At 37.9% G+C, this 25,824-nt stretch overlaps 1 protein-coding gene and 1 long non-coding RNA gene across 9 annotated transcripts in view; one reads left to right on the top strand and one right to left on the bottom strand.

Moving 5' to 3' along the window:
• The window catches only part of unc-13-4A (BAI1 associated protein 3), a 295,285-nt gene that overhangs the window by 39,514 nt on the left and 229,947 nt on the right, over positions 1 to 25,824 (bottom strand). For 7 of the 8 annotated variants that reach the window (XM_087356919.1, XM_087356920.1, XM_087356918.1 and 4 more), the window contains 3 exons: positions 14,578 to 14,749; positions 13,536 to 13,703; positions 12,139 to 12,214 (listed from right to left, as the gene is read on the bottom strand). In XM_087356919.1, the coding sequence (XP_087213045.1) occupies positions 12,139 to 12,214; positions 13,536 to 13,703; positions 14,578 to 14,749 (416 nt within the window). The remainder of the gene's footprint in view (positions 1 to 12,138; positions 12,215 to 13,535; positions 13,704 to 14,577; positions 14,750 to 25,824) is intronic. The other variant, XM_087356915.1, reaches the window with a different exon arrangement.
• Positions 16,416 to 20,082, top strand: LOC110831461 (uncharacterized). Its single transcript, XR_002543605.2, has 3 exons — positions 16,416 to 16,607; positions 19,422 to 19,592; positions 19,795 to 20,082. It is a non-coding gene; the product is annotated as an uncharacterized LOC110831461 (long non-coding RNA).

Consider the following 25,824-nt stretch of genomic DNA (forward strand, 5'->3'; position numbering starts at 1 on the left):
GGGATTAGCCAGTGTGAGAAGCGCAAATATATTTTCCTTCTGAGGAAAATATTAATGTAAATACACAGGCTTATAAGTTGTCTTAGGGTTTTTGTTTAATCGCAAGAAATGAAAGAAACATTTTATAGATGCAGGGCTATAACGTTAAATCACGTTACAGCGTAAAGGTATATTGTTTCATTGTTCAAACTCTATAAATCTAACAGAACAATATGCAAAATTAGTGTCGTATTAATAACTGAAATGTTATAGAATTAAGAATTTCTTGAAATCAAAACCTTCTGAAGACCAACAAACGTCTTTATAATAAACTCATTTGTATGGAGAAGGAATATAGCTATTATCCGTTTCAATTGAATAGTAGCTGCACTTTTTAAGTTACACAGTTTCGCTCAATATCCTCGACTTTATTAATATTTTTTGTCCTACGGCCGTCGACAATGATATGAACAACGAATATGGCCTGTGGTAATGAAAATTTTGTCAACCCCTATATTTTCATCGCAAAATCATCTTGCTGAACTACACTCAAATCTCTTTCTATACGGTATATCTAAACACGCACGAATACACACAGACAGACTGACATATGAGCATATGATGGCTGTTCTCCGATCTCTTCATTCGGTTGCCATGACGACAGGCCCCGTACTGGCGACTCGGGTACCGACGGACATCGCTGACAGAGAACACTCCACAGAACAAGGGAAGGTTCATTAGGATAATTAGATTCAGCTTTAGACTGAAATGGCGGGGTGTCACTTTTGTACGAACAGGAAAATAATATGTACTTGGAAGAGAGGCCCACGCAAATACAACAGAGTCAACATTTTGTAGGCAGAATTACCGGTAACCATTCTGTTGCTAAAACAAATTATTATAGCGTTCACAGATTTAATTCTCTCTTGTTTTAAATGTGATACTTAACAGCGCCAGTTAAAAGTAAACTCCACTGTGATTAATATAAATTACATTAAAATGTCAATGTGGTAATTAGCTTCGCTTTACAAGAACTCGGCAAGAAAGAGTTAAGGTTTGTATGAGCCTGTGCGTTGTAATTTATTTATATTTATTTATTTTATTTAGTATTTTGTCTGACGACAGGTCCATATGAACAGGATCCTTCCATCCTTTTCTCGGACTGGGACCTGTTCATATACGTTCTTGGCAGATGATCCAGAAGTGGTTTGCCATTGCCTTCTTCTGTGTGTGAATGGAGTAATTGTTGGGATGCCACGGAGGAAAACTCTGTATTGCCTAGACCACGGCCTTGCCCAACACAAGTTATAAATTCGGGACAATTAGTCTTCTGGGTTGTGATGTCGTGTGGTGTTCTAGGTGATTACTAACGTTTCGGTGGAAAGTACCGCCTCTGTCTTCAGGTAATACGCTACTCTGAAATGTTGGTAACCACCTAGAAGACCACACGACGTCACAACCCAGAATATCACAATCGACATTGAAATTTTACATCCAAATGGAATCGAACGTCAGTGTTCTGGGTCCTTATCGGCAGGTCACAGGCTTGAATCTGTGCCCAGGAACCGGTATTATCACTGAAGCATGTTTAAGTGTTCTACCTGAGTGGTTGGCATTAATGCTTCATATTCGGCAGCTCGTATGTTTGAATTTTAGTTGGAGTTATACTATCCTGACAGATTTGTTTTGTGATTTTCCGCAATTATTACAAAAAAAATGTATGCACATTTTTTTAAATCCTTTCATCAACATCCATCTCAAGTCCTCACAATCATCCTGACGCTAGCCGACAAAACGATACATTAAACAAATAAAAAATGTTTGACAAGAAATAAAACTGTCATATACGTTAAACTATAATGAAAGGAAATTATGACAGTAACATTTATTGGAATATTAACAGCTACAGGCGAAAATTTCATGAAGACCCACTGTTTGTTCATTGGATTAATCAACAACGTGTTATCAGCTGCATCGGGCTCACACACACTGACAGAATGCTTATGAAGAACGTGAAATGATGCCACTGTAGCTGACTGAAGGTACTACCTAAGCAGTTTCTGAAGGGACTGAGGAAAACCTCGAACATTATAATTATGGTCGAGATTCGAACAGGGTGCTCGTCGGAATGTTCGGAATAATAAGGATGAGGAAGATTTTCATTTATAATTAAAGCAAGGAACAGTTCATTCACTTCAGATTCTGTGCGTAATGAATAAAGATGATAAAGCTTGATATGACCATAAATGCATACGAAATGAGACGGCAGCGAGAAACAACCGAAGTTCCGTTCCCATTCCATCGGAAGTCAGATCTACTTGCACAGTACGAGGTCTTGGGAATTGCATAAACCCTAAAGGCAGTACATGCAGTGATTTCCGTTTCCTGTCCTACACTGACTTACCGACTTACACAGGCAGCCTATTCTCCTAGTCAGCGAAGTCGAGGAGATGGTGGCAAGGCAGTTTAGAGAGACGAGACGGGAAACGCATTGCCCACCGAATTTTGGGGGGGGGGGGGGAATTCGCTTGGGAAATAACCACTTGGATACCGAGGAACATGCGGGATTAAAGATAATTGTCTCTGGGATACTGCCCCGCAGACTTGTAGAATCTGGCCAACATATCAGAGGTTCACACAGCTTCCATCATCAGGACGATGAATTATCGCCCTGATGATGGAGTTATGGAGGCAGTTATCTGCCGTGTGCTGAAGTGACTAATATCATGAGGCACCCACTTCTTGTAAATGCTGTGTCGTCGATTCAAAAGACACGGCGCAAAAACTGATGGATTTCCACTAACTTACGTCGCTCTCATCTGGTCTATTCAGAGTGTGGAAGAGCATTGTTAAATATTTATTTAGATTATACTTGCTTAAAATAATTTATTATTAAACAGGGAGTGAAAATAAGATCTTAGACGTTCTTTTGAAAGTCCACAAAGCAAATACGCTTTCAGTCTGTTTTTGAAATGCACCTGAAATTGCTATAATTCGCCAAAAATATGTACGTATTTCTCGTTGACACCAACAGACCCTTCTCTTCACTGCCCTACCAAGAAGACCTGCAAGTGACCTGAAGAAATCTGTTCCTCACTATGCAGCACCAACCAATGCCTACCTGTTATTATAACTCAGGTCGAAATATTGTGCTGTCGACTACCATTATCGAATTTCTGACTTCACCCCTGACTAGACATAACTTCCACTCCAGCTGTATTCTGTGATGGCCCTTAAGGTATGATTCTGATCAGTAAGGTGACACACAGGTATGACGCAGTCCGGGAGGAGAAAGAATCGATTTAGCTCGCCAGCCCGGGTTTCCTCTACGACAAAATATGGCAACCCACAAATATAAGTAGACGGCCACACGGAATGACGGATTAGCAACGCAAAAAATCAGATGCTTGATTGAAAATAACGCGGTGTATTATTAAAAAGTTTAGATGTTTCGGGAAAGCCTACTGCTTGCATGTTTAGAATACTCTTCTCGTCTTGATACTCAAATTTATTTGCCAAATTGTATTTACGACGTAATACCCGAAATGTTTATTATCATGCTGACCATAATCCTTCATAATTTTGTGCCCTATCTAAAAGAGACATCCGATAAATATTAAAGCAGTTGTATAAACTATAATTTTAATTGCGTATGAAACTAGTTATCTAGTCCTAAGGAAACACTGAGTTAAAATTTATCAAATAAAAATAAATTTAAAAAAGAAACAAAATAGTAATGAAAGTAACCTGAAGAGGGAGCAGTAGGTTCCTCTGAAATGTAAAAATTATGCAATCATAGTACCCAATAAAGTGACGATAATCTCGAGAGGGATTCGAAGACCCTGATAGCGGAATTATCTATGACTACATTTTAAATTGCAATCAAAATGACAACATTGTTCGTTTTATACGTATTTGAACCGATTGTCAGATGTTGCAGATTTGAATAGTATCAATGGTAAGGAGTTAGTTAATGGCTCTTCTAGCGTTTGTAGTAAGTGTGCACACTTTACAGAAATCAACATCGTGTCTGTCCGTTCGTTTGCCTTATCTCTAAACTTACTGAACAATTTCTGATTAAATTTGGCAATAAGATATACACTATAAATTTTAGGAAGAAATCAATCTCAGTTCACATTGGCAAAAACCAAAAATATGATGGTTGGGCATAACAAGAAATTTGAATAATTTTTGTGGTAGACCTTTTATAAATGATTAAGTGATCCACACTGTTTGAACATTTTCCTAAAAATAATAATAAATCTATATATCAATAATTTTTGGAAAGTAATGTACTACACAGTACGTAAATTATGAATTAGTATGCTAATAATAATCATAATCTTATGATTAATGCACAACTTACGGATCTGCACACCTAATGCCTACTTGTCAAAACAAATTAGACAAACGGAAGTTAATAACAACAGACACAGAACAAAAAGCATAGCTGAGGCTGCAATGGGACACGCCGTGTCATTATACAACATAAATGAAGTTCTCACATCACGTAACACTGAAACATACAAGATGCGGTGTTAAAAGCTAAGAATGCCCAAGAACGATTTATTCGCAGAATCTGAAGCAAACAATTGTTGTCTTTATTTTCACAATTATAATTTGAAATTGAAAAAATGCATGGAATTTTAATCATTAGACGGACAAACATATATCTCTGTATTGAGTTTATTAAAGGTTTCAAAAAAATCAAGTTAATTGGAAGGTATTTTCATGAAATAAATGTTATTACTTGTGACTCTTAAGAAAGTATCTGGTGTCCGTCCTTAAAACACAGTATTCATTAAGCCTAATTATAACATAATATGTTTACAAATTGTTGTGCGTATTATCTGTAAAGTATTGCTGACTGGTTGACATGAGTTGCTTATTTTAACCGATTAAAAATTTTAACTTGTTACTTAATAGAATACAGAACGTAGCTTAGCCTGTCATTAATAAATTTACACGGTTTTGCTACAGCTTTCATTGCATAAACTTACAAATAAATTGGCTACTTAATTAATTCATACGTTTGATAATTCATTAAACCGACCATTTATTTATTTGTTCATACATTCTTTTGCGCATTCATTTTGTCATTCATACATTCGCCAGTTCTCCCATCCATTCCCTGAACCAATCATTGTATCATTTTTCCTATCCTCTTACAAGTGATTCGCAAATCTATTCATTAACGACTTAAACATCGGTAATTCTGAATCTTTTCGTGGTTGTCCTCACCTCGGACAGAACTTTCAAAATATTTGCTACTCATAAAATTCGTGTTCATATCCTCATCCTGTTTGCTGATAATTCATCTCCTCGTCTCCGATAGCGTCCATAAAAATGCAACCTAACTTTATAACTCTATTAGCTCCTCCGGTTTAATTTGAAGCTAATATATGTCCAAGTCTTCATGATTCCTTGAAATCATTTGTCTGTATATCCTAAAATATTCTGAAACCTTGAATATACTTTTAATAATAGGCCTATAGTAAAATCAATATTGGCAGTCTTGGGCATTCTTTCCAAAAGAACGAGGACAAAATTGTCACAGAACGCAGTGTATTTGGTTTGGAATCACCCATGGTGCCAGCCATGACAGTTATGGATGAAACAGCAACAGCACTGCCATCTTGTAGTAGTTCTAGGCTCGCTTCCCGACTCAAAACACCACCGTTGGTTGATAATGAATCTAAGGAGCGAATCTCAGAAGGAACCAATCCCAGTATGCAGTAAGAGTCGCTGAAACCTGCAACCAGCACAGCACGTGTAAACTTACCCGTTGTTAGTTGGATAGTCTGTTACATAGAAAAGTCGTTACACGAATTCGGTTTCCATGGTTACATTTTCAACTGGTTTCGGCTAAAACAATGTAAAATATAAAGTACACAGTGATGTGATTTATCTGAAACAACATGTATCATATTTTTAAAATTACGTTCTGGGAAAAACTTATGATGCCCGCTTTTCTTGGAAATCCACAATCTATATTGCTGATTAGTAATAACTACAAATGATTAATTACTGGCATACAATTTAATAATTTATAACTTTCCATCATTTCTACTTGCATGCCGTACAAATTTCCACTCCACCGATAAAAGTAAAATCTATATTCTAAAAGTATTTAAATTTTATGGAAAATTTTGTGTAAATTAAAAAATAAAACGCCAGTCGCAAGAAAGCCATATTTACATATCAGTCTTACAGTAATAACTAATGAACCAGTGGAACTATGTATGGAATTAAAACATGAACTTAGTTATGAAACATTTCATAGTGTATATTAATACATGACAATTGCGTGAAACGTTTAGGTTATATCTGACTGCCTTAATGCAACGTATTAGAAATGTATATTAGTGTAAATTACAGACAAGAATTTATCACTAAATCGTATAATTAATAATTTATAACAATTTTTATCGATCCGAAGTATTAAGTTCTTACAAGAACTTAATATTCGTTTATTTACTCCCATGACGGTTTATAGTTTATATTCTTACAAAGCCACAAGCATTAAAGACAATAAAGTAATTCATTTTTACTACCACCATCCAACCACACTTGTGAATTGGTTGAATAAATAGCGACTTAACTCGCTCAGAGTATGGTGCAAGTTAAGCATTCAATGATACGTAGTTTTAATGAACAACCAAGCACTAAGAAGTTGTAAAACTAACTATTAAATGTGTTCCAATTCTGTCCGAGGATACTGCGTCCGATAATAGACAACATCTCCTCGCTAGTACACTACATGCCATTAATCCACGTCACAAGGTTCAACAGGTGGGCACAGGGGTCGTTGAAATCCAGCAAATCCTTCCCTCCCCAGAATACCCGCCCTTCTGCTTTAAATCCTCGACAACTGGCCAAATTACAAACCAGTTGCGCGGATTGCAACACAAAACAACACTGGTAGGAACAAGCAGTGCGACTTGCAAGAACTCGCCTTACTTACATTCTAGAGGCACCTGAAATTATTCTAGAATATGCAGGCGTACACACCCGACTGACACGCGAGGTTTTGCAAACACCTGAGATAAGAACAACGTAGGTTCTGCTTCGTATTCGGGTCGTGTAGTACGATTCTCGGTCAGGACTGATATTTTTCTTGGTTTCTTTCAGGTGAATCCCAGTAAAATATTACCAGAGGTCACATTCCTGATTCATTATTCACCATCATCCTCCCAATTCATTACATGACTTACGTCAGGGTCTCCAACCTTTCTTGACTAACGGAAAACTTGGAATTTCTGGTAGTTGTAGTGGGTACCATAAGATTTACTGAGATAAAGGACGCGAAATGAAAAATATATTGTTCTTGCACGTGCTGTACCAACTGACTCTTGTTGAAATAAAGCGAAGAGTATAACGATTAATCGGACAATTAAAGAATTAAAATCTTTACGAATATTCTAAAATTCTCGCAGGCACCCTCACCTAAAACCTCTTGCAGCGCAAAGGCTATGCACAAACCTCTCTCGTCGCTTGGAAACAGTTGAAGTCAAACAGTGAACACTTTGCGACGTCAGGGCAGAAAATAACATGTACGTCGTCGCAATGAATAAGCAGTTCCGTTACTTCCGTACAACTTATTTTATGAAAAATAAGAATCTTTATCAATGCATGCGGCCTATAACATTTTAAAAATAATACACAAGGGGAAAAATGTTCCAAGCTGGAATTCACCTTCTAATCCTTACTGCAATTAACAAATTTTCCTGTATTCAGGTTCGAAGAGCTTTATGCCCTTCTAACATTTAGAAATGTGTAACATCCTCTGTATATAATGGCATATTCACTGCCGATGCTCTTCTTGACACATACATTCCAAATATTCCGACGTTGGTAGGTACAGTATGCCAGACACGTAGTTTTATCATCGACTGATACATTACGAGCGTGATTGTGTTTAAGTACTAAAATACCTAACAGCTAATCGATTAAGTTACATACAGAACCACCCTAATTCCATAGTGCATGGTTTTTTGAAAGTGTGGTAACTGTACAGTTTGTCAAGAAATTCCCTGCTCTTCTGGAATCCCAAAAAGTTACTACAGCTCCTAGATCTCTCAAGGGACCTTAGGCGTTGGAAGAGAACGTGTATACACAAACACACACAAGGACGTAATAATACCATGAGCAAACATTTCCTTAAAAGTACACAGACTAAAATATAATTCAGAAACTAGTAGAGAATTAATCCTAGTGTTAACAACAAAGTTAGGGTGGTTCAACTAATTTAAGTTGATGGTTCGGCAAGTATTATTTCCAACAAAATGTATGAAGGCTACAAATTGAAACTGCAACAAGACTGTATATTTCATATAAAAGCTTAACATGGAGATATCAGAGCTGTGAGCGAAATCCAGATTAAGCTCTCCTATGTCACAAGACTACGTTACACAATTCTAGCATGGCTAAGATTAAATAATTTATTGTTCAAGATGTCAGAGCACATGGCTGCTGTATCCAGTGCCATGCTGAGATTGAGGGATAAATTAATTAAAGACACAGAGGGAGCACATTTATTCCCAAGAAATTCTTAATCCTACAAACCTTGATGAATAGTTTAATATAAAAATATCAGTAGCCTAATAGAAGCAAAAGTAATGACTTCCAAATAAAAATATCATATCAGCTGTAAAATACTGAAATCCAACTACAGAACAATTTTTACAGCTAATCACAACCAACTAGAAACGGACGCAAATGGAAAGAACTGACATGCGTATGTAATATGAAGGAAATTCAGGTTCTCACGGCGGTGAGTATGAAGATGACTGTGTTCTGGGATATTGCACTGAGTTGTCGGGTCTCGCAAAACCTGTTAAAATCTATTGCGCTGGTCTTTGAAGCTCATGGCATGGAAATACACCACAATGTACGCTGTGCGTTAACCGACAGAGCCACTTCCTGGTTTGACTGCATGCAGCCTTTTAAAAATATTGCAATGGAGTACAGTGAATTCAGAAATAAATGTAGGTCACCAGTTCGAACACCATTTGCAGCGCCACATAAAGGCTCTTGTCTACAAGTAAAAGTGTAAAACGGACGCTGTTCGGTGCTAAATCCTTCTACGGGGTCCGACTGAGTAGGAACATCTCTTTCCTTTTACCTAATGACGGAGGCAGATTCAGTTCCCGAAATGCTGTTTGAGAAAAGCCAACACGACGGGCAGTATCCATAATGGCAGTCACTTTTACTGTAACACACCAGCCTCAAAAATATTTACATCTCGCCTGACTAATTACGGTGAGTAAGACTGCTAGATACGTGCCATTACCCTAATATTGCGAACGCTGTAATCATCGATTGAATTTCTAGCAGCATGGAACTGCTCCAGTTATTCAGTCACAAGCCGAGTTTCGAGTTTCAATCTCTCGACTGACCTCAATGCCGCTCCGATGCAGGGTTTGTATCAGATTGTAATAATAAAGGCAACAGGGAGCTGTGAGGTTATAACTCTACGTAGTTGACAAGTCGATTCCATTAAGAAGATGGAACAGAGGATTCACGCGGCGAACCACAAGCTCCAACACGCACTTAGTGACACCCGGCGGGGGACAGGCGAACAAACCGTCATATGGAAGAAAAAGAAAATTTCCTTCCTTCCATTTTAGCTTAATGGAACCCTTTTGTGTTTAGTGCACGTCTGTCGGTTTAGAAGCTTAGATTGTCAACAGATTAATTAAACTTGTTTCAGGCTGTGTTTCGGTTTTAGGATGTTAAGACTAGGTACAGTCTCAGGTATGCCACAATTATAAATGTACGTAGTGTACGATGCACATAAAGGGACGAGACATCGTGGCTGAGTTAAGAGAGTGCCTTCACCAGGGCTAGAACTCAGGACACTTTTTTCAAAGTTGTGGCCTCTCCGAAACAACTTCGGACTTGACCGAAAGGTTAAACCGATTTTCACCAAACTTGGCATACTTATTTCTTGAGATCAGGAAAAGAATATACGAGGGTCCAAAATTCTTAAAAGTGTCCTAAGTTCGATTCCTAGTGGGGGCAGTTCCTATAGGTCTGAAACTGAATAAGATAAGAGGGCCAGGATTTTTTGATTCGAGGAGGAGATCACAGAAACAGAAACTGGAACCCCGAAAAACTGTCCGGGGTTCGAGTTTCTGTAAAAGTGGGCATGGATAAAACAGTAATAAATTCTTATATAATATTCAACGACATGTGTTGAATGATCACTACAAGATTTTGAGAAATAAAATTGATAAAAAATGTACACGTGTGTTTAATTTCTGCTCAGTAACACTGCGGGCACTCTGCTACTTAAACGGGGGAATAAAAATGTAGTCTATAAAATGCAAACGTTTTCATTAGTTGGAGACATACTTTTAAACAAAAATATTTTTATGAATTCGTTTTATGAAAGCTAGATTTATGTCTTCCTTTCACGGAATAAAACGAAGGTATTCTGTATGAAATATATTAATCACAAATAAAATGTAGCCCGAGACTCAATAAGAGTCTATATTTGATAATATAAACCAAGACTTATTTCTGTGAAAACTGAACCGACGTAAGATATAAAAAGTAGCAGTGTGCATTGATATCGACGAGGCGACATTTCAGGAAGAAATAAAACCACCTAACATGCGCTGAGCCGGCTATTTATTCACAGTTACTACCCAAACAATCTACTACACTCAAGCACGGCTACATCTACTGCTCTACAGTCTACACACCACACAACCGACAGTTGAAACAGGTGCACAATAACATTAATACACGAATCGTTTCTTGAGTTGTCCAGGAAAATAGTTTTTCCAATCTCACAGTTAGATAAATATTGACGAAATCAGCTTTTAGTGCATTAAACTTTTTAACATTAATCCGCTGCACAGTCCACTGGCGTCTCGTGTTTTGTTGCTAAGACAGACTGATAGACTGCAATGATCAGTGACATATTGCAAATATTATAATTTTAAGATATATAATATTAATTAATTGTGCTTCTCAAATTCTGAATGTTGTTCTTCCTTATAAGTTGTACTGGCAACAATTTATTAAAAGGTAAAATTCTTAGATGCGCAATATTGGAGTATCAGAACGCATCTTATGGGCTTTAGTTACGGCTAATGGAAAACCGTGTTCCACATGGTGTCTTTTACACTCGTATATATTTGTGTTTTTCAAGTAGCGAACCTCGAAACGAACTGTGGACCGTCTGGGTTGGTTATTTATTATTGTAGTTTACTGAATTGTATCGGTAGTGATTTGTTAAATCGGTAGATCCGGAATGCTGGACAACCTAAAAGTGTCTCAGAGACATTCGTTGTTTAATCAAGGGAAATAATTTATCTTTTCATTAAATCTTTACTTCCATAAAACCTAATCTCAATATTAGCTTAGATCTCTGTATAATTAAATCAAGAGAGACTAAGGCTGCGTCTAGGTCGCGCGAGCAGGCGTTGTACTTAATTAAGAAAACATCGGTAGAGTACACTAATTATTGATAATATTCTTGCCTTTGCTGTCTATTACTTTCTTCGGCCTGCTTAAGCTGGTGTTAGCCATTGGTGACGTGTGCCAACGCAATATGAGAAAATGCTCGAAGGATCGGAGCGGAGCAAATGTTTTCTAACAGACTCGTACAGAAACCTTATTCCGTTATGGCCTTCCGCCCCTCTCGTCACTCAAAAGGTACCGAGATAACCTGTCTGTACAGTACGATGACTAAACTTCTGAGTAAGTTCTGAAGTTTACGTATTCATGTAGTTGAGATTGAGAGCGGTCTTCGGACAGGGAAATGTAAGAGTAATAGTCTAATTCTAACTAAACGGGAATAACATAAGTGCAACTGACCTTTGCTTCTCAATTAGAAGTCCCATCTCCTGCTCTGCGTTGAACTTCAGACTCAACGGTATTTGAATGAGAGCCATGTAACTGCTGTGTTAGTTACACAACTACAGAAGCCCCAAACACCAACTCGGGAGCGAAAACCACGATAGAAACAGATCTATTTGAATTTGCCCCTACAACTATCTGGCGAACATTTGTATCTGTGTAGACCCTACTCAATGCACACGTGGAATGATGAACCATTTTACTACCGTTGTTATTGTGCACAGACATCGGTTTTCAACTGTTCCACTACACACGACACCAGAGAGTAGATAAAGCTCGTTTAGAGACCTGGCTTACCGTTGGCATCCTTCGCCTCAAGCCCCTCAGCTTCCAGCACGATCACGTTCAGGACCACAATGGGAGGCTGAAACAAGACAAAAACGTCACAAAATAAAAAGGACCAACTACAAGAATATCAGATTTCAACGCAGGGTTATTTCTCCCTATTCTATTTTGTACTTTTGTACTGCCGTACAGTCTGGTAGAAGTTTACCTCTGAAACGCTGGAAAACTTCCACCAGATTGTACGGCGCCACGGTCAAAAAGACAGCCATTTTCGCCTTAATGCAATGTACCTTTGCTTCGAAACAAGCGACGTACAGTCAGAGACGAAGCACTCGGACAGAGGGCATGATAATGTGTAGCTTTATCAGGGCCATGCGGCAGTAATGGTCGAATATGAAGCAATGACGGAATGACGATTGATAAGAGGAAATCGCGAGTAAAGCCTGCTTCAGCTCCACTTCTTCCACCACAAATCTCACTTATAGTCCGGAACGGAGTCGGGATCTGCTCTGTGAGAAGCCAGCGTCTAGCAATTTAGATTTTTTCTGGTTTTCTAGCTGTACAGTCAACATTTTCAGAGGCTGACAAACGACAAATGTCACTCACTCTATGGTGCAGGATATTCTTTGAAAAGTAGATTATATGCTTGGCTTATCAAATAATAGTCCACAATATTTATGGAACCCGAAGGTTCATCACCGTGTTCACAAAAGCCCGCCACCGGACTTTACCCTGACGTAGCTGCAGCCAGTTTCCTAAATCGATTCCTAAGTGTCTGACTTCGATTGCATGAAGTCCTGTCAAGGGTTTTAAGAGCCTACTTTAAATTGTGTCACAGTACAAATGAACACTAAAAGCAATTACAAACTGTCAGATATCCATACACTGAGCAATATAATTGATGCGGATGTTTTAAGTCAACAGACTGAAGCAAAAGTTTCGTTGCATACAAGCACGAAAATATGCGTTAATTTGAGACAGTAAATTCTATGTCTCAAGCGCAAAATCTAACCAAAGAGAACACAATCCTTTCTGAGAAGCCAACAGTCGACTAGATAGTCAAGAAATGTCCCGACTCTTTAGCAAACCAGAGGTTCATTAACGTTTAACGTATTCCGTATTCAGAAGCCAGTCCACATTTTCAATGATTTTCATAACATCATTCATGAGCAACAAGCCAATTGGGACGTTCTAGTAAACTTCACGCAAGTTAGAGTTTATAATGGACAGATACGAACCCAACTGATATTCCTATTTTACAAACTTTATGTATTTGCTATTTTTTGATGAGATATCAAGAAGTTTTTTGCTTCACGGAGTTAGTTCCAATCAAGACACGTATTTGACTGAAATTGGTTCCGTTTAATACATAGTGATTCCACTAGCTTCTACAGACTCACCTTTTCTTCACTAGCGATGGCCATGAACTTCCGGTGAATGTCAGACAAGATGCCGAACGCTTCCTGAGCATAGGAGTATAGGTCCTCTTTGTAGTGTGAGTACTGGCCAGTAGAGGCACCCACTTTGTTGGTAATGGTGTACAACACCTCCACATACAGCTGCTCGAGCTAAGAACAAGAGAAGGTCGTGAACATAAACATTAATATTTCGGGAGTGTCCAACTAACAATCCGTGAACAATGTGCTGGAAAGAACATTTGGAACAATGACACAGAAAGTAACAGGACGACAGAGGAAGCATCACACTTTGTACTCTTCTCCTGCAGCAAATGATAATTCCACTTCCTGTACACCCCTTTCCACGCCGTGGTTTATTTATTTGAGGTTCTATGGGAGTAAGCGACACACAAGATTCTATTCTGAACCAGTGTATGGCAGTCCACATCTTCACCAATATTGTTCCCTCGAGATTTTTCAATGAACAGTTTGTGTAGATTTCGCTTTTCACTCATTCATGCAACAAATTCACCCCCTTTGAATTCATTATCGTAACAATATTTGATGAAGTTTTATAGTGAATACTCCTCGAGTAATGGCCCTAGCAGTATCAGATAACAGAACAATTCTAAATCTCATCATTAAGTAACTCTTTCCCGTCTTCATCCAACCGAATTCTTCAACAGAAACAGACTTCCAAAAACTCTATTAAATTACAAAACAGGAAGGACGCAATGGACCAAGAAGACCAAACAATAATTTAATTGAAGACGGGACAGGCTATAGGACCTTAGCCTTGAAGAAGATTATCTAGCCTGTCAGGATGTAACAGATAACAGAAACTTCAAACTCTATTCCCTTCATCTAACAATATTGTTAGTGTGATTAAATTTAAGGAAGATACACCACAGGTTTCATTTACTATTTCCACTGTCCACCACGACGACAGACAATGAAATCTTACAAGAGTTATTCTCTTGCGTTTTCGTACTGACATTAATGTGGCCCCTCCTTGTGACACTAATGAGAATTCAGTGCTACGAACCTCTTTCTTGTGTATCCTGCACTCCATGGGCTTGATTCCTACGGATTGCTCGCTCGGGGGAGGGTCCTCTGCTCTTCCCTCTACCTCCTGCATCGCCATCAGTCGTCTGTTCTCGTGCTTCCATGACAGCGCCGTGAAGCTCTCGAAGAAAGATCCGTCAGTTTCCTGAACCCTACAAGAAAGAAAGAAACCGTTACAGTCTGCAGAATCTGACGTATCGAGACGATCTTCTGACGTCCACTTTTCTTGCATCGCTTCAATCTCAGGCAACTATAAATTAAGAATTATTCAAATTAGTCATTCTACGTTCCTATCTCCAATGATTCCTTAACTTTAATAAAGTCTTCTCGGGCTATCAGCCGTGTTAGATGATGATTAATCGCCGACGTTTCGAGGACCATCTCTGTCCTCATTTTAGAGGCTGTTGACTATGTGGCTCGGCCCCATTATGATAAACTGGAAATAAACGGGGATTATTAGCTGTGGCCTATTCTGAGATACTATCACATTACTCACCAGGAGAGACTGAGTAAATACACAAAAATATTAAATCAAGACAGCCGTGATCACCGGAGTCAGCCACGACTAAGCTAACGTGTAAGATAACAATATTATTACGAGCTACAAAGATAACATTACAGAAAATTCTGTCTCTAACTTCATTAAGTTATCGGAAATATTCATGTTAAATTATCGGAACACTGTATCTGACTCTTTCACTGTGAATGTATCAGATTCGAATCCTGTCTAAGCATGTGCTGGTTGGAGATATGTCGTGGCTTTAATCAGTCATCCTGGTAAATATTGGGACAGTACACTGATATAACCAAGGACTATTCCTTCCCATATCATTGCCTATTCATATATACAATTCACAGTCTCCTTTGATATTTCGTAATTTATATACAGCTAACCTAATGCAACGTAAAAAGACCCGCTTAATTCGCGCGTTTTCTATCCTCAGAAAGTCTCATCGGTCTTGTTTTGTGGTGTTCATTTTGAAACTCTCTCCACACTGTTATTTTTATTCTTTTTAACCGTGAGATGTAATCACTCCAGCAGATTTACCCCCCCCCCCCTTTCCGCCGACGACCAACTTTATGTTTTCTTCCTTTCACCCTCTGGATACAATTTTTAAGTAAACTTATCACGAAGATGGATACCAAACTTCAGAGAATGACAGTTTCAGGTGGTATGTGATATTTTAAGTTTTATCTTTTAATTGGGAAATATGGATTACATCTTTCTATAATGTATTATATCGTCCGTTAAAGCGACTTTATAAAGCTTGGAACACATAGGTAAAGTTGTATATAGGAGGATAAAATTAGAACAGATCGTAAATATACAGAGTGGTATGGTATGAACTTCATTCACCAGGCTCAGGATGAAGACTACGGCCAATTAGTGTGAATACGGTAATAAACCTTAGGGTTGTGTGAAAGCAGAGGAATTTGTTAACGAGCTAAACTGCTTTCTGTCTCTTACGAAAGACACTACTCTACTGACGTAATTACAAATTTACACGTAGCGTATTAAGCAACTTGAAGCAGGTTTCTGACAGCGAAACATTATGAAGATACTGTAAAGCTTACAGAGAGAACTAGCATAGATAGGCATATCTCATAATTTATTATATTACTCGTGCTATATTCTATATCTCGCGCTTTATTATATATATTTGTTATCCTGGGTCCAATGAGAAAAAATTAGAAATATTACGTCAGGCCTAAAGCAGTCCACCTAACCTAACCTGCCCTACCATAACCTAACGACAAACTCCTTGCCTTTTCATCGTTATAAAACATCTGCAGTATATCATTCGGAGCTAAGTAATCTCAGAAGTAGATACATCGTCGTAGAATACCATAACAAAGAAACAACATACAGCAGAACGAGTATAAGCGGCAACTTCATTGTCATCTCTTTATTGAGCAGCAATCCAAGTCACATGATCAGTTGCCTAGCAACACTGGCTCCTCACCGAACCAGAACTGCAAGTTACACGAGTAAAGAAGGTCATGTAAGAGGTAGGATACATTGCACAGAGTTATAATTTAATTTCGCTGTTTTAAACGTTGGAATATTTAAATTAATGTAGAAATTATAAAATACGTTAGACTGATGATACGTACAGGGAACTTTGCGCTACAGTGAGTCTTCAATTCTTTAAAGGGCTTCCAACTGATGAAATGTGGCTTCCTTAGTTTATTTACATATTTCCAGTAAGTGGATGCATTCTCTTTATTTCATTTGTAAAAGGAACATGTCACAAATTGCCAAGGTGAGTAATAAATGAAAGGCAATTTTATTGTAGATAAATCGTCCTGATTTTGAACGCATTTTTTAATGTCCTATAACGTTCCTGATTCCGAAGTGTTAAAAAGTTCTCTGTTTTGTTCTAAATTATTCTATTATTGTGTATTTCCGTAAATGAATCATTTTAAACGCAATTTCATAAATGCTATTTCCTGAGTCGTCCTTGTACATGCCGATCGATATAATTGTTAATCTCAATAGCCTACATGTTACATTCTATGGAAATCCAGACCACGCATTAACAACACTCCCCACCCTTCTTCAAAAACCTTCCCACACACTTCTAAACGTTTCTCTCCTTCATACAATCATTACACTACTGAATTATATATATTTAGTTGACTTAATTAGTTTCTACACACTCTAAAACGAAACTTGGGTCACGGGTCTTTGTTTTTTGCTATGTTCAATCTACGCAGCAGCCAAACTGAACATGTCAATATTATCACGAAGCAAAATATAATTAAACAAGAAGATGAATATGGTGAGAATTGTATATTGCTTATGCCAGTTATTTCCTTCAGGCATGTTTTAAGGCAAAGTGACATTGTTTTCACCTCTGTCCTCTTTCCCTCTTATCACTGATAGAAATCATAATGGCCTAAGGCCCTTTGAATTCCCATTATGAAGGTTTAATTTAGCTTCTGTATAAAAAAATGCACCTTGCTGCAGAATGTTACATTTTATGTAATTAGCTGTGTAAACAGAGATTTAGCTGTACTATATGCCTATCTTTTTTCTACGAAGGAAGGAAGGAATGAAGATTTCTGTCTTCTGGGTTATTGCGCTGTGTAGTCTGGTCGATGTTAACCAACGTTTCAGAGGTCATACTGCCTCCGTCATCAGGGCGATTCTAAGTATGAAGATTTCTGTCTTCTGGGTTGTTGCGCTGTGTAGTCTGGTCGATGTTTACCAATGTTTCGGAGGTCATACTGCCTCCATCATCAGGGCGATGAGTATGAGGATTTCTGTCTTCTGGGTTGTTGCGCTGTGTAGTCTGGTCGATGTTAACCAACGTTTCAGAGGTCATACTGCCTCCGTAATCAGCGCAACAACCCAGAAGACAGAAATTTTCATACTCACCGCTGTGAAAACCTCAAATCTTACAACAAAACATTATCTTTTCCACGTAACGCATCAATTGAAAATGTTTCAACATTTAAGTAGCTGGGAACAACAATAACAAATAGAAATAAGTTCCATGATAAAATTAAGAGCAGAATCCATCCAGGAAACACTTGTTCTTATTCAATTCAAATTCTGTTATCATCCCGTTTGCAATCCAAAACGCTGAAGAACAGGATTAATTTTGCCTGTTGTCCTGTATGGTTGTGAAACAAAATGTATATTACAAGTATTTAAAAACAAAGTCTGAACACGCGTAGGAAATTCAGAATATTACATAACGAGGAGCTGCGTAAATAGTATAGGTCGCCTTGCATCGTGAGGACAGTGACATCGAAGAGGCTCCGATGGGATGGACATGTAACACACGAGGGAGGAATGCAAGTTGTGCATACAGAATTTTGGTTGGGAATCCTTATGCAGTACGAATCATGGGCAGATCAGGAAGGAGATGGGAGAATAATATTAAAATGGAACTTAGGGAGGTGGATGGCAAATGGATTGAGTTGACTTAGGATCGTGTTCTGCGGTGGGTTTTGGTGCTGTCGTTGTTGGACCTGTGGGTTCTGCTACCAGGGAGTTAGTTGGTTAGTTGAGCTCCTGATCACTACCTCACTTATTTAGTTGCCGTTGAGGTTGGCACAAATAAATTCTATTTTATATTCTCAAGTATCACCCCATCACAGACAATCTATCTCGCAGTAAGAGACAAGTTTGTGAGAGTGTGTAATCCCAAATTTCATGTTCGGATAAAACTGAGCGATCTGTACAAAGTATTTTTACTATACTCGGTTTCAATCAATGTTTCCTACCGGTGGGTGTTCCAACATTTGACAGAAGAAATATTGGCGAAGACTGCGCTCCGACAATACACCACGTTCCCTATAATGGTTCATGAAGTTAATCAACAAATTGATGAAAGAGCTCACCATTTTCACCTTTAACCTTTCTTTACTCCCACTTGAGGGCTCTGCCCTCCGCTAAAAGAGTAAACATCCATGTTCTGAGCAGGGATTGCTGTTTACATTTGTCTCCATGGTAACTTTAATATATGTAACATAGTCATGAATATGTATAAATCAAAGAATTCATTCCAACTGTGTCGTAAAATAAAAAAAATCAAATTTAAAAACAGCTTAAGTGAGCATCTTGTGCACAAAACACATATTAAAAGAATCGCCGAACGTCGCATTGTAGCGATAACAAGTCATAGTACGTACATGAAAGGTCCTAGGTTCTATGCGAAGACAGCATATCTTGAAACGTTATCCGGTTCTCTGAGGTTGCTTTTGGGTAGCAAATGGTCTGAATTCTTACAGACTTTCACAAACAAGTGACTTGGGTGGAATCTGAATTTTGAGGTTATCACGGCGGTGAAAATGACGATCATGGTCTTCTAGGTTGTGACGCCGTGTACAGGTCCTGAACATGAAGGCAACAGGTTCTTACGAAACGTTGGTAATCATACGATCACCCGGCTTCACAACCCAGAAACCAGGATCAACAAATGGTTTATAGAACACATGGACCAAACTTAATTTTCCACCAACTGGACTGCTCCAAACTCTAAGGTTACTTTATGTTTTAAGAAATTATTTAGAGATGGTAGTAGCGTTCTTGATGCTACATTTTAACAACTGGTTTGACTCTCAATTTCTCAGCTTTAATAATTCCCTAACTTCCAGTAACTAATGCATTAATTTTGAACTGCATATATCTTAAATATGATTTCCATTTAAAGGCCCATTGGCATAAACGAGACGTCTTTTTCAGGTGTCTGGCTGCCACAGTCTGAAGTATTGCTCTGTGTGTTCCGTTCCACAGTTTTACAAATAACCTTTCTTCGAGATGAAGTTGCGAAAACTGAAGTCATGAGAAATAGCACCAACTACTGATTGTTCATTACAGGCGTTGAACAGAAAGGCTTATCAAAACACTAATTAATCTGCCGACTAAATATTTTCTGATGTCTGAGATGTGAAATGTGTCAATGTTCCGGGTTGTATCTTGTCTTACTAAAATGGAAAATTAAATGTATAAATTACTCTACGTAAATATTTACATAGGTCTACAAATTTCGTAAAATGTAATAAACATCCATTTGTAGCCTACATCTCTTATTTTCTCTATCTATTTATTTCTCTGTCACTTTCTTCCTCAATTCTTATTTCTTATTCTTACATGTGTATTTATTCCTTCTTTCTCTTTTTTCCTTTCCCAGCAAATATTTATAAATAAACCTACTAGCACAGTAACGGACCACTGTTCGAATCTCTCTTCAGAGAGAGGAATAATATTTAAACATCTTAATCATTGATTGTCTGTCTATCGTCTAGAGCTGGTTGGTATAACGGCAGATCCTAGCATTCTGAGACATTCCTAAGGTACCTGGTCTGAGTCTCCAGTTGATTACAATACTAATCTGAGTGATTTTCATCGGTTTCTGGAAGAAGGGCTCAAGTACAGCACTTTCAGACAGGCCATGATACAGTTAATATTCACGATTTCATTCCGCTCTATGTAACAAGTACAGCAGAAAAAGCGTCGTTAAATAACGCTATAAAACGATCCGTTCCGTATTCCGTGATACAAGTATGATGAATTCTACTTTTAGAGAGATAAACGTTATGCACACACTAGTTACATAGCGCGCATCACATTCAAACCTACATCGGATCGCTGACCCCTCCTCGTAAACCTACTCCTGTTAACGAAGAACGGAAAACTAAAACATTCCCTTCGTCCTAATTAAATTGGTGTGTGCTGATAGGCAGGCCACGAATGAGAGTCCTTCCGTCGCCAGAGGCGTTCTTGTACGTAATTAGGTACAGTGAAACAAGGCCAGACACAAACCTGAGCATATAATCGAAAAGCCGGCTTCATTAACCTCTTTGTGTAATTAGACATGCAGATAAACAGAGGCAAAAATGACAAAGAAACACACTTCATTGAAGATAAATAACTGTAATTGGTGTTTTAACAGAAAATCGGTTCGAATAAAAACAACGAAAAACTACACAGAGCCTGTGCTGATTTTTACGTGGGAGGAGGTGAACAATGATTTCTGACATTCATGTGCCGCAGACAAATTTAGTATTTACAGCACAGGTACTACATTGAAAACGATCTTGAATTATTTTGTTAAATATTCTTAAAAATATGACAAATATTTGAATATATTAATTATATTGAAAATGGTTATCTTCTGGGTTGTTGCGCCGTGTAATCTGCTAGAAGTTTACCGACGTTTCAGAGGTCTAGAAGACTGCCATCTTCAGACTCAGCCATGAAAACCTCAAATCCTACAGATTAATTATATTTCCGAATATTTCAATAAATGTAAACTATAATGGATAATATTTCCATAAAAACTGTATATCTGAAATATGACATTTACATTATTTGTATGGTATGCAGGATGTTTCTTTGTACGTTCAATAATTCTTTTCTTAACAAGATGAGTTCATTATGGATCAACACGCATTAAAATTAAATTCGGCAGACATTTTCCTCATAACTTTGTTTCCAGGCACTTTAAATATGTAAATGTTTCCAGAATGTAAGAGGCCATCAAAATTATCATGATCATTCGAAACGAATTTTTTTCAAACATATTTCTACCGATCTGCAACAATCTGAGAGACCATACTCAGGTCAGTTTGAGGATAAGGACAGGTCATCATGATATCAAAGTTACGACAAAATCACTCTGATAGTTTTGCAAATAAACGCCTTTGAAGTTTTCAAGGTCATTGTTCACACACATATTTCTGTCGCTTTGTAAGAATCTGAGTGACCATACTCACGTCGCATTGAGGCTAAGGACAGTTCATCATCATTTCAAAGTTACTACAATATTACACGGAGTATTTGCGAAATAGAGGGATTTCATATTTCTCGGTCATTCGAAAGTATCGTTTCAAACACATATTTCTTCTGATCTGTAGGAATATGATTGGCTGTACGTATATGTCAGTTTAAGGTCATGGAGAGATTAAGTTTATGCCTGGGATATGAAATTGACACGAAATATACTTTCAGCTGATTTCGGTTAGGTTTAGTTAGTTTGGATAAGGTTAGGTTAGATTATGTTAGGTTAGGTTAGGCTAGGTTAGATTAGATAGATTAGGATAGGTTAAGTTAGATTAGGGTAGGTTAGGTCACATTAGTTTAGGTTAGGTTAGCTTAGGTTACGTTAGGTTTAGTACCTTACGTTATTTTGAGTGTGGTTAGGTTTAGTTTTATTAGATTTTGATAGTATTTTAGGTTAGTTGATGTCTGCCGTTCTGCAAGAATCTGAGAGACCATACTCAAGTCGGTTTGAGATCAACGACAGGTCATCGTCATGTCAAAGTTACGACAATATCACACTGAAAGTTTGGCAAAGAAAGGGATTTGCAATTTTCAAGGTCACTTTTTCAAACACATGTTACTGCCGATCTGTAAGAAATTAAGTACCCAAACTCATATCAGATTGAGGCCAATGGCAGGTTATCAGCTTGTCAAAGTTACGACAATATCACTCTGAGGATTAGGCAAATAAGGGCCTTTGAATTTTTCAAGGTCATATATACAAACACATATAACTGCCGATCTGTAAGAATCTGAGAGACCACAATCAAGTCAGATTGCGGCCAATGACATGTGATCATCTTGTCAAAGTTACAATATCACAATGCGGGTTTGGCGAATAAAGGACTTTGAAATATTCAAGCTCATTTCTTCAAACACATATTCCTGCCGAACTATAAGTACCTGAGTGACCATACTCACGTGAGACTGAGGCCAAGCACAGGTGATAATCATGTCAATGTTACGACATTATCATTATAAGGGTTTGGCAAATAAAGACATTTGAACTTTTCAAGGTCATTTTTTCAAACACACATTTCTGCCGATCTGTAAGAACCTGAGTGACCATACTCAAGTCAGATTGAGATCAAGGACAAGTCATCGTCATGTCAAAGCTACGACAATATCACACTGACGGTTCGGCAAATAAAGGCCTTTGAATTTTTGAAGGTCATATATTGAAACACATATAACTGCCGATCTGTACGAACCTGAGTGTCCATACTCAAGTCAGTTTGCGGCCAATGACATGTCATCATCTTGTCAAAGTTACGACAATATCACACTGAGGATTTGGAAAATGAAGGCCTTTGAATTTTTCAAGGTCATATTTTCAAACACATATAACTGTCGATCTGTAAGATCCTGAGTGCCCATACTCAAGACGGACTGCGGCCAATGACATGTCATCATCTTGTCAAAGTTACGACAAAATCACATTGAGGGTTTGGCAAATGAAGGCTTTTGAATTTTTCAAGGTCATATTTTCAAACTCATATAACTGCCGATCATTAAGAATATGAGTGACCATACCCAAGTCAGATTGAGATCAAGGACAAGTCATCGTCATGTGGAAGTTGCGACAATATCAGAATGAGGGTTTGGCAAATAAAGGTTTTTGAATTTTCAAGGTCATATTTTCAAACACACATAACTGCCGATCTGTACGAATCTGAGTGACCATACTCAAGTCAGATTGAGATCAAGGACAAGTCAACGTCATGTCAAAGTTACGACAATATCACACTGAGGGTTTGGCAAATGAAGGCCTTTGAATTTTAGAAGGTCATATTTTCAAACACATATAACTGCCGATCTTCAAGAATCTGAGTGACCATACTAATGTCAGATTGAGCTCAAGGATAAGTAATCGTCATGTGAAAGTTACGACAATATCACACTGAGGATTTGGCAAATGAAATCCTTTGAATTTTTCAAGGTCATATATTCAAACACATATAACTGCCGATCTGTAAGAATCTGAGTGACCGTACTCAAGTCAGATTGAGACCGAGGACAAGTCATCGTCATGTCAAAGTTACGACAATATCACATCGAGGGTTTGGAAAATACACGCCTTTGAATTTTTGAAGGTCATATATTCAAACACATATAGCTGCCGATCTGTAAGAACCTGAATGACCATACTCACGTCAGATTGAGGCCAATGACATGCCATCATATTGTCAAAGTTACAAAAATATCACACTGACGGTTCGGCAAATAAAAGTTTTTGAATTTTTGAAGGTCATATATTCAAACACATATAACTGCCGATCTGTAAGGACCTGAGTGTCCATACTCAAGAGGGACTGCGGCCAATGACATGTCATCATCTTGTCAAAGTTACGACAATATCACACTGAGGGTTTGGCAAATGAAGGCTTTTGAATTTTTCAAGGTCATATTTTCAAACACTAATAACTGCCGATCTGTAAGAATCTGAGTGACCACACTAATGTGAGATTGAGGCAAACGTCAGGTCATCATCATGGCAAAGTTACGACAATATCACACTGAGGGTTAGGCAAATAAATGTTTTTGAATTTTTCAAGGTCATATATTCAAACACATATAGCTGCCGATCTGTAAGAACCTGAGTGTCCATACTCAAGTCAGATTGCGGCCAATGGCATGTCATCTTCGTGTCAAAGTTACGACAATATCACATTGAGGGTTTGGCAAATGAAGGCTTTTGAATTTTTCAAGGTCATATTTTCAAACTCATATAACTGCCGATCTTTAAGAATATGAGTGACCATACTCAAGTCAGATTGAGATCAAGGACAAGTCATCGTCATGTGGATGTTGCGACAATATAACACTGAGGGTTTGGCAAATAAAGGCCTTTGAATTTTTCAAGGTCATATTTTCAAACACCTATAACTGCCGATCTGTAAGAACCTGAGTGTCCATACTCAAGTCAGATTGAGATCAAGGACAAGTCATCGTCATGTGGAAGTTGCGACAATATCACAATGAGGGTTTGGCAAATAAAGGTTTTTGAATTTTTCAAGGTCATATTTTCAAACACATATAGCTGCCGATCTGTAAGAATCTGAGTGACGATACTAAAGTCAGATTGAAATCGAGGACATGTCATCATATTGTTAAAGTTATGCCAATATCACACTGAGGGTTTTGCAAATAAAGGCGATTGAAGTTTTCAAAGGCCATTTTTTCAAACACATATTTCTTCCGATCTGTAAAAATCTGAGTGACCACACTAATGTGAGATTGAGGCAAACGTCAGGTCATCATCATGGCAAAGTTACGACAATATCACACTGAGGGTTAGGCAAATAAAGGTATTTGAATTTTTCAAGGTCATATTTTAAAACACATATAACTGCCGATCTGTAAGTATCTCAGTGACCATACTCAAGTCAGATTGAGATCAAGGACAAGTCATCGTCATGTCAAAGCTACGACAATATCACACTGAGGATTTGGAAAATGAAGGCCTTTGAATTTTTCAAGGTCATATTTTCAAACACATATAACTGTCGATCTGTAAGATCCTGAGTGCCCATATTCAAGACGGACTGCGGCCAATGACATGAAATCATCTTGTCAAAGTTACGACAATATCACACTGAGGGTTTGGCAAATGAAGGCTTTTGAATTTTTCAAGGTCATATATTCAAACAGTAATAACTGCCGATCTGTAAGAATCTGAGTGACCACACTAATGTGAGATTGAGGCAAACGTCAGGTCATCATCATGGCAAAGTTATGACAATATCACACTGAGGGTTTGGCAAATGAAGGCTTTTGAATTTTTCAAGGTCATATTTTCAAACACATATAGCTGCCGATCTGTAAGAACCTGAGTGTCCATACTCAAGTCAGATTGCGGCCAATGGCATGTCATCATCGAGTCAAAGTTACGACAAAATCACATTGAGGGTTTGGCAAATGAAGGCTTTTGAATTTTTCAAGGTCATATTT

The sequence above is a fragment of the Zootermopsis nevadensis genome, unplaced genomic scaffold, assembly GCF_977971745.1.
Source record: "Zootermopsis nevadensis isolate Lab colony 2312 unplaced genomic scaffold, Znev_1.0 Znev_ptg000028l, whole genome shotgun sequence".
Classification (NCBI taxonomy): domain Eukaryota; kingdom Metazoa; phylum Arthropoda; class Insecta; order Blattodea; family Termopsidae; genus Zootermopsis; species Zootermopsis nevadensis.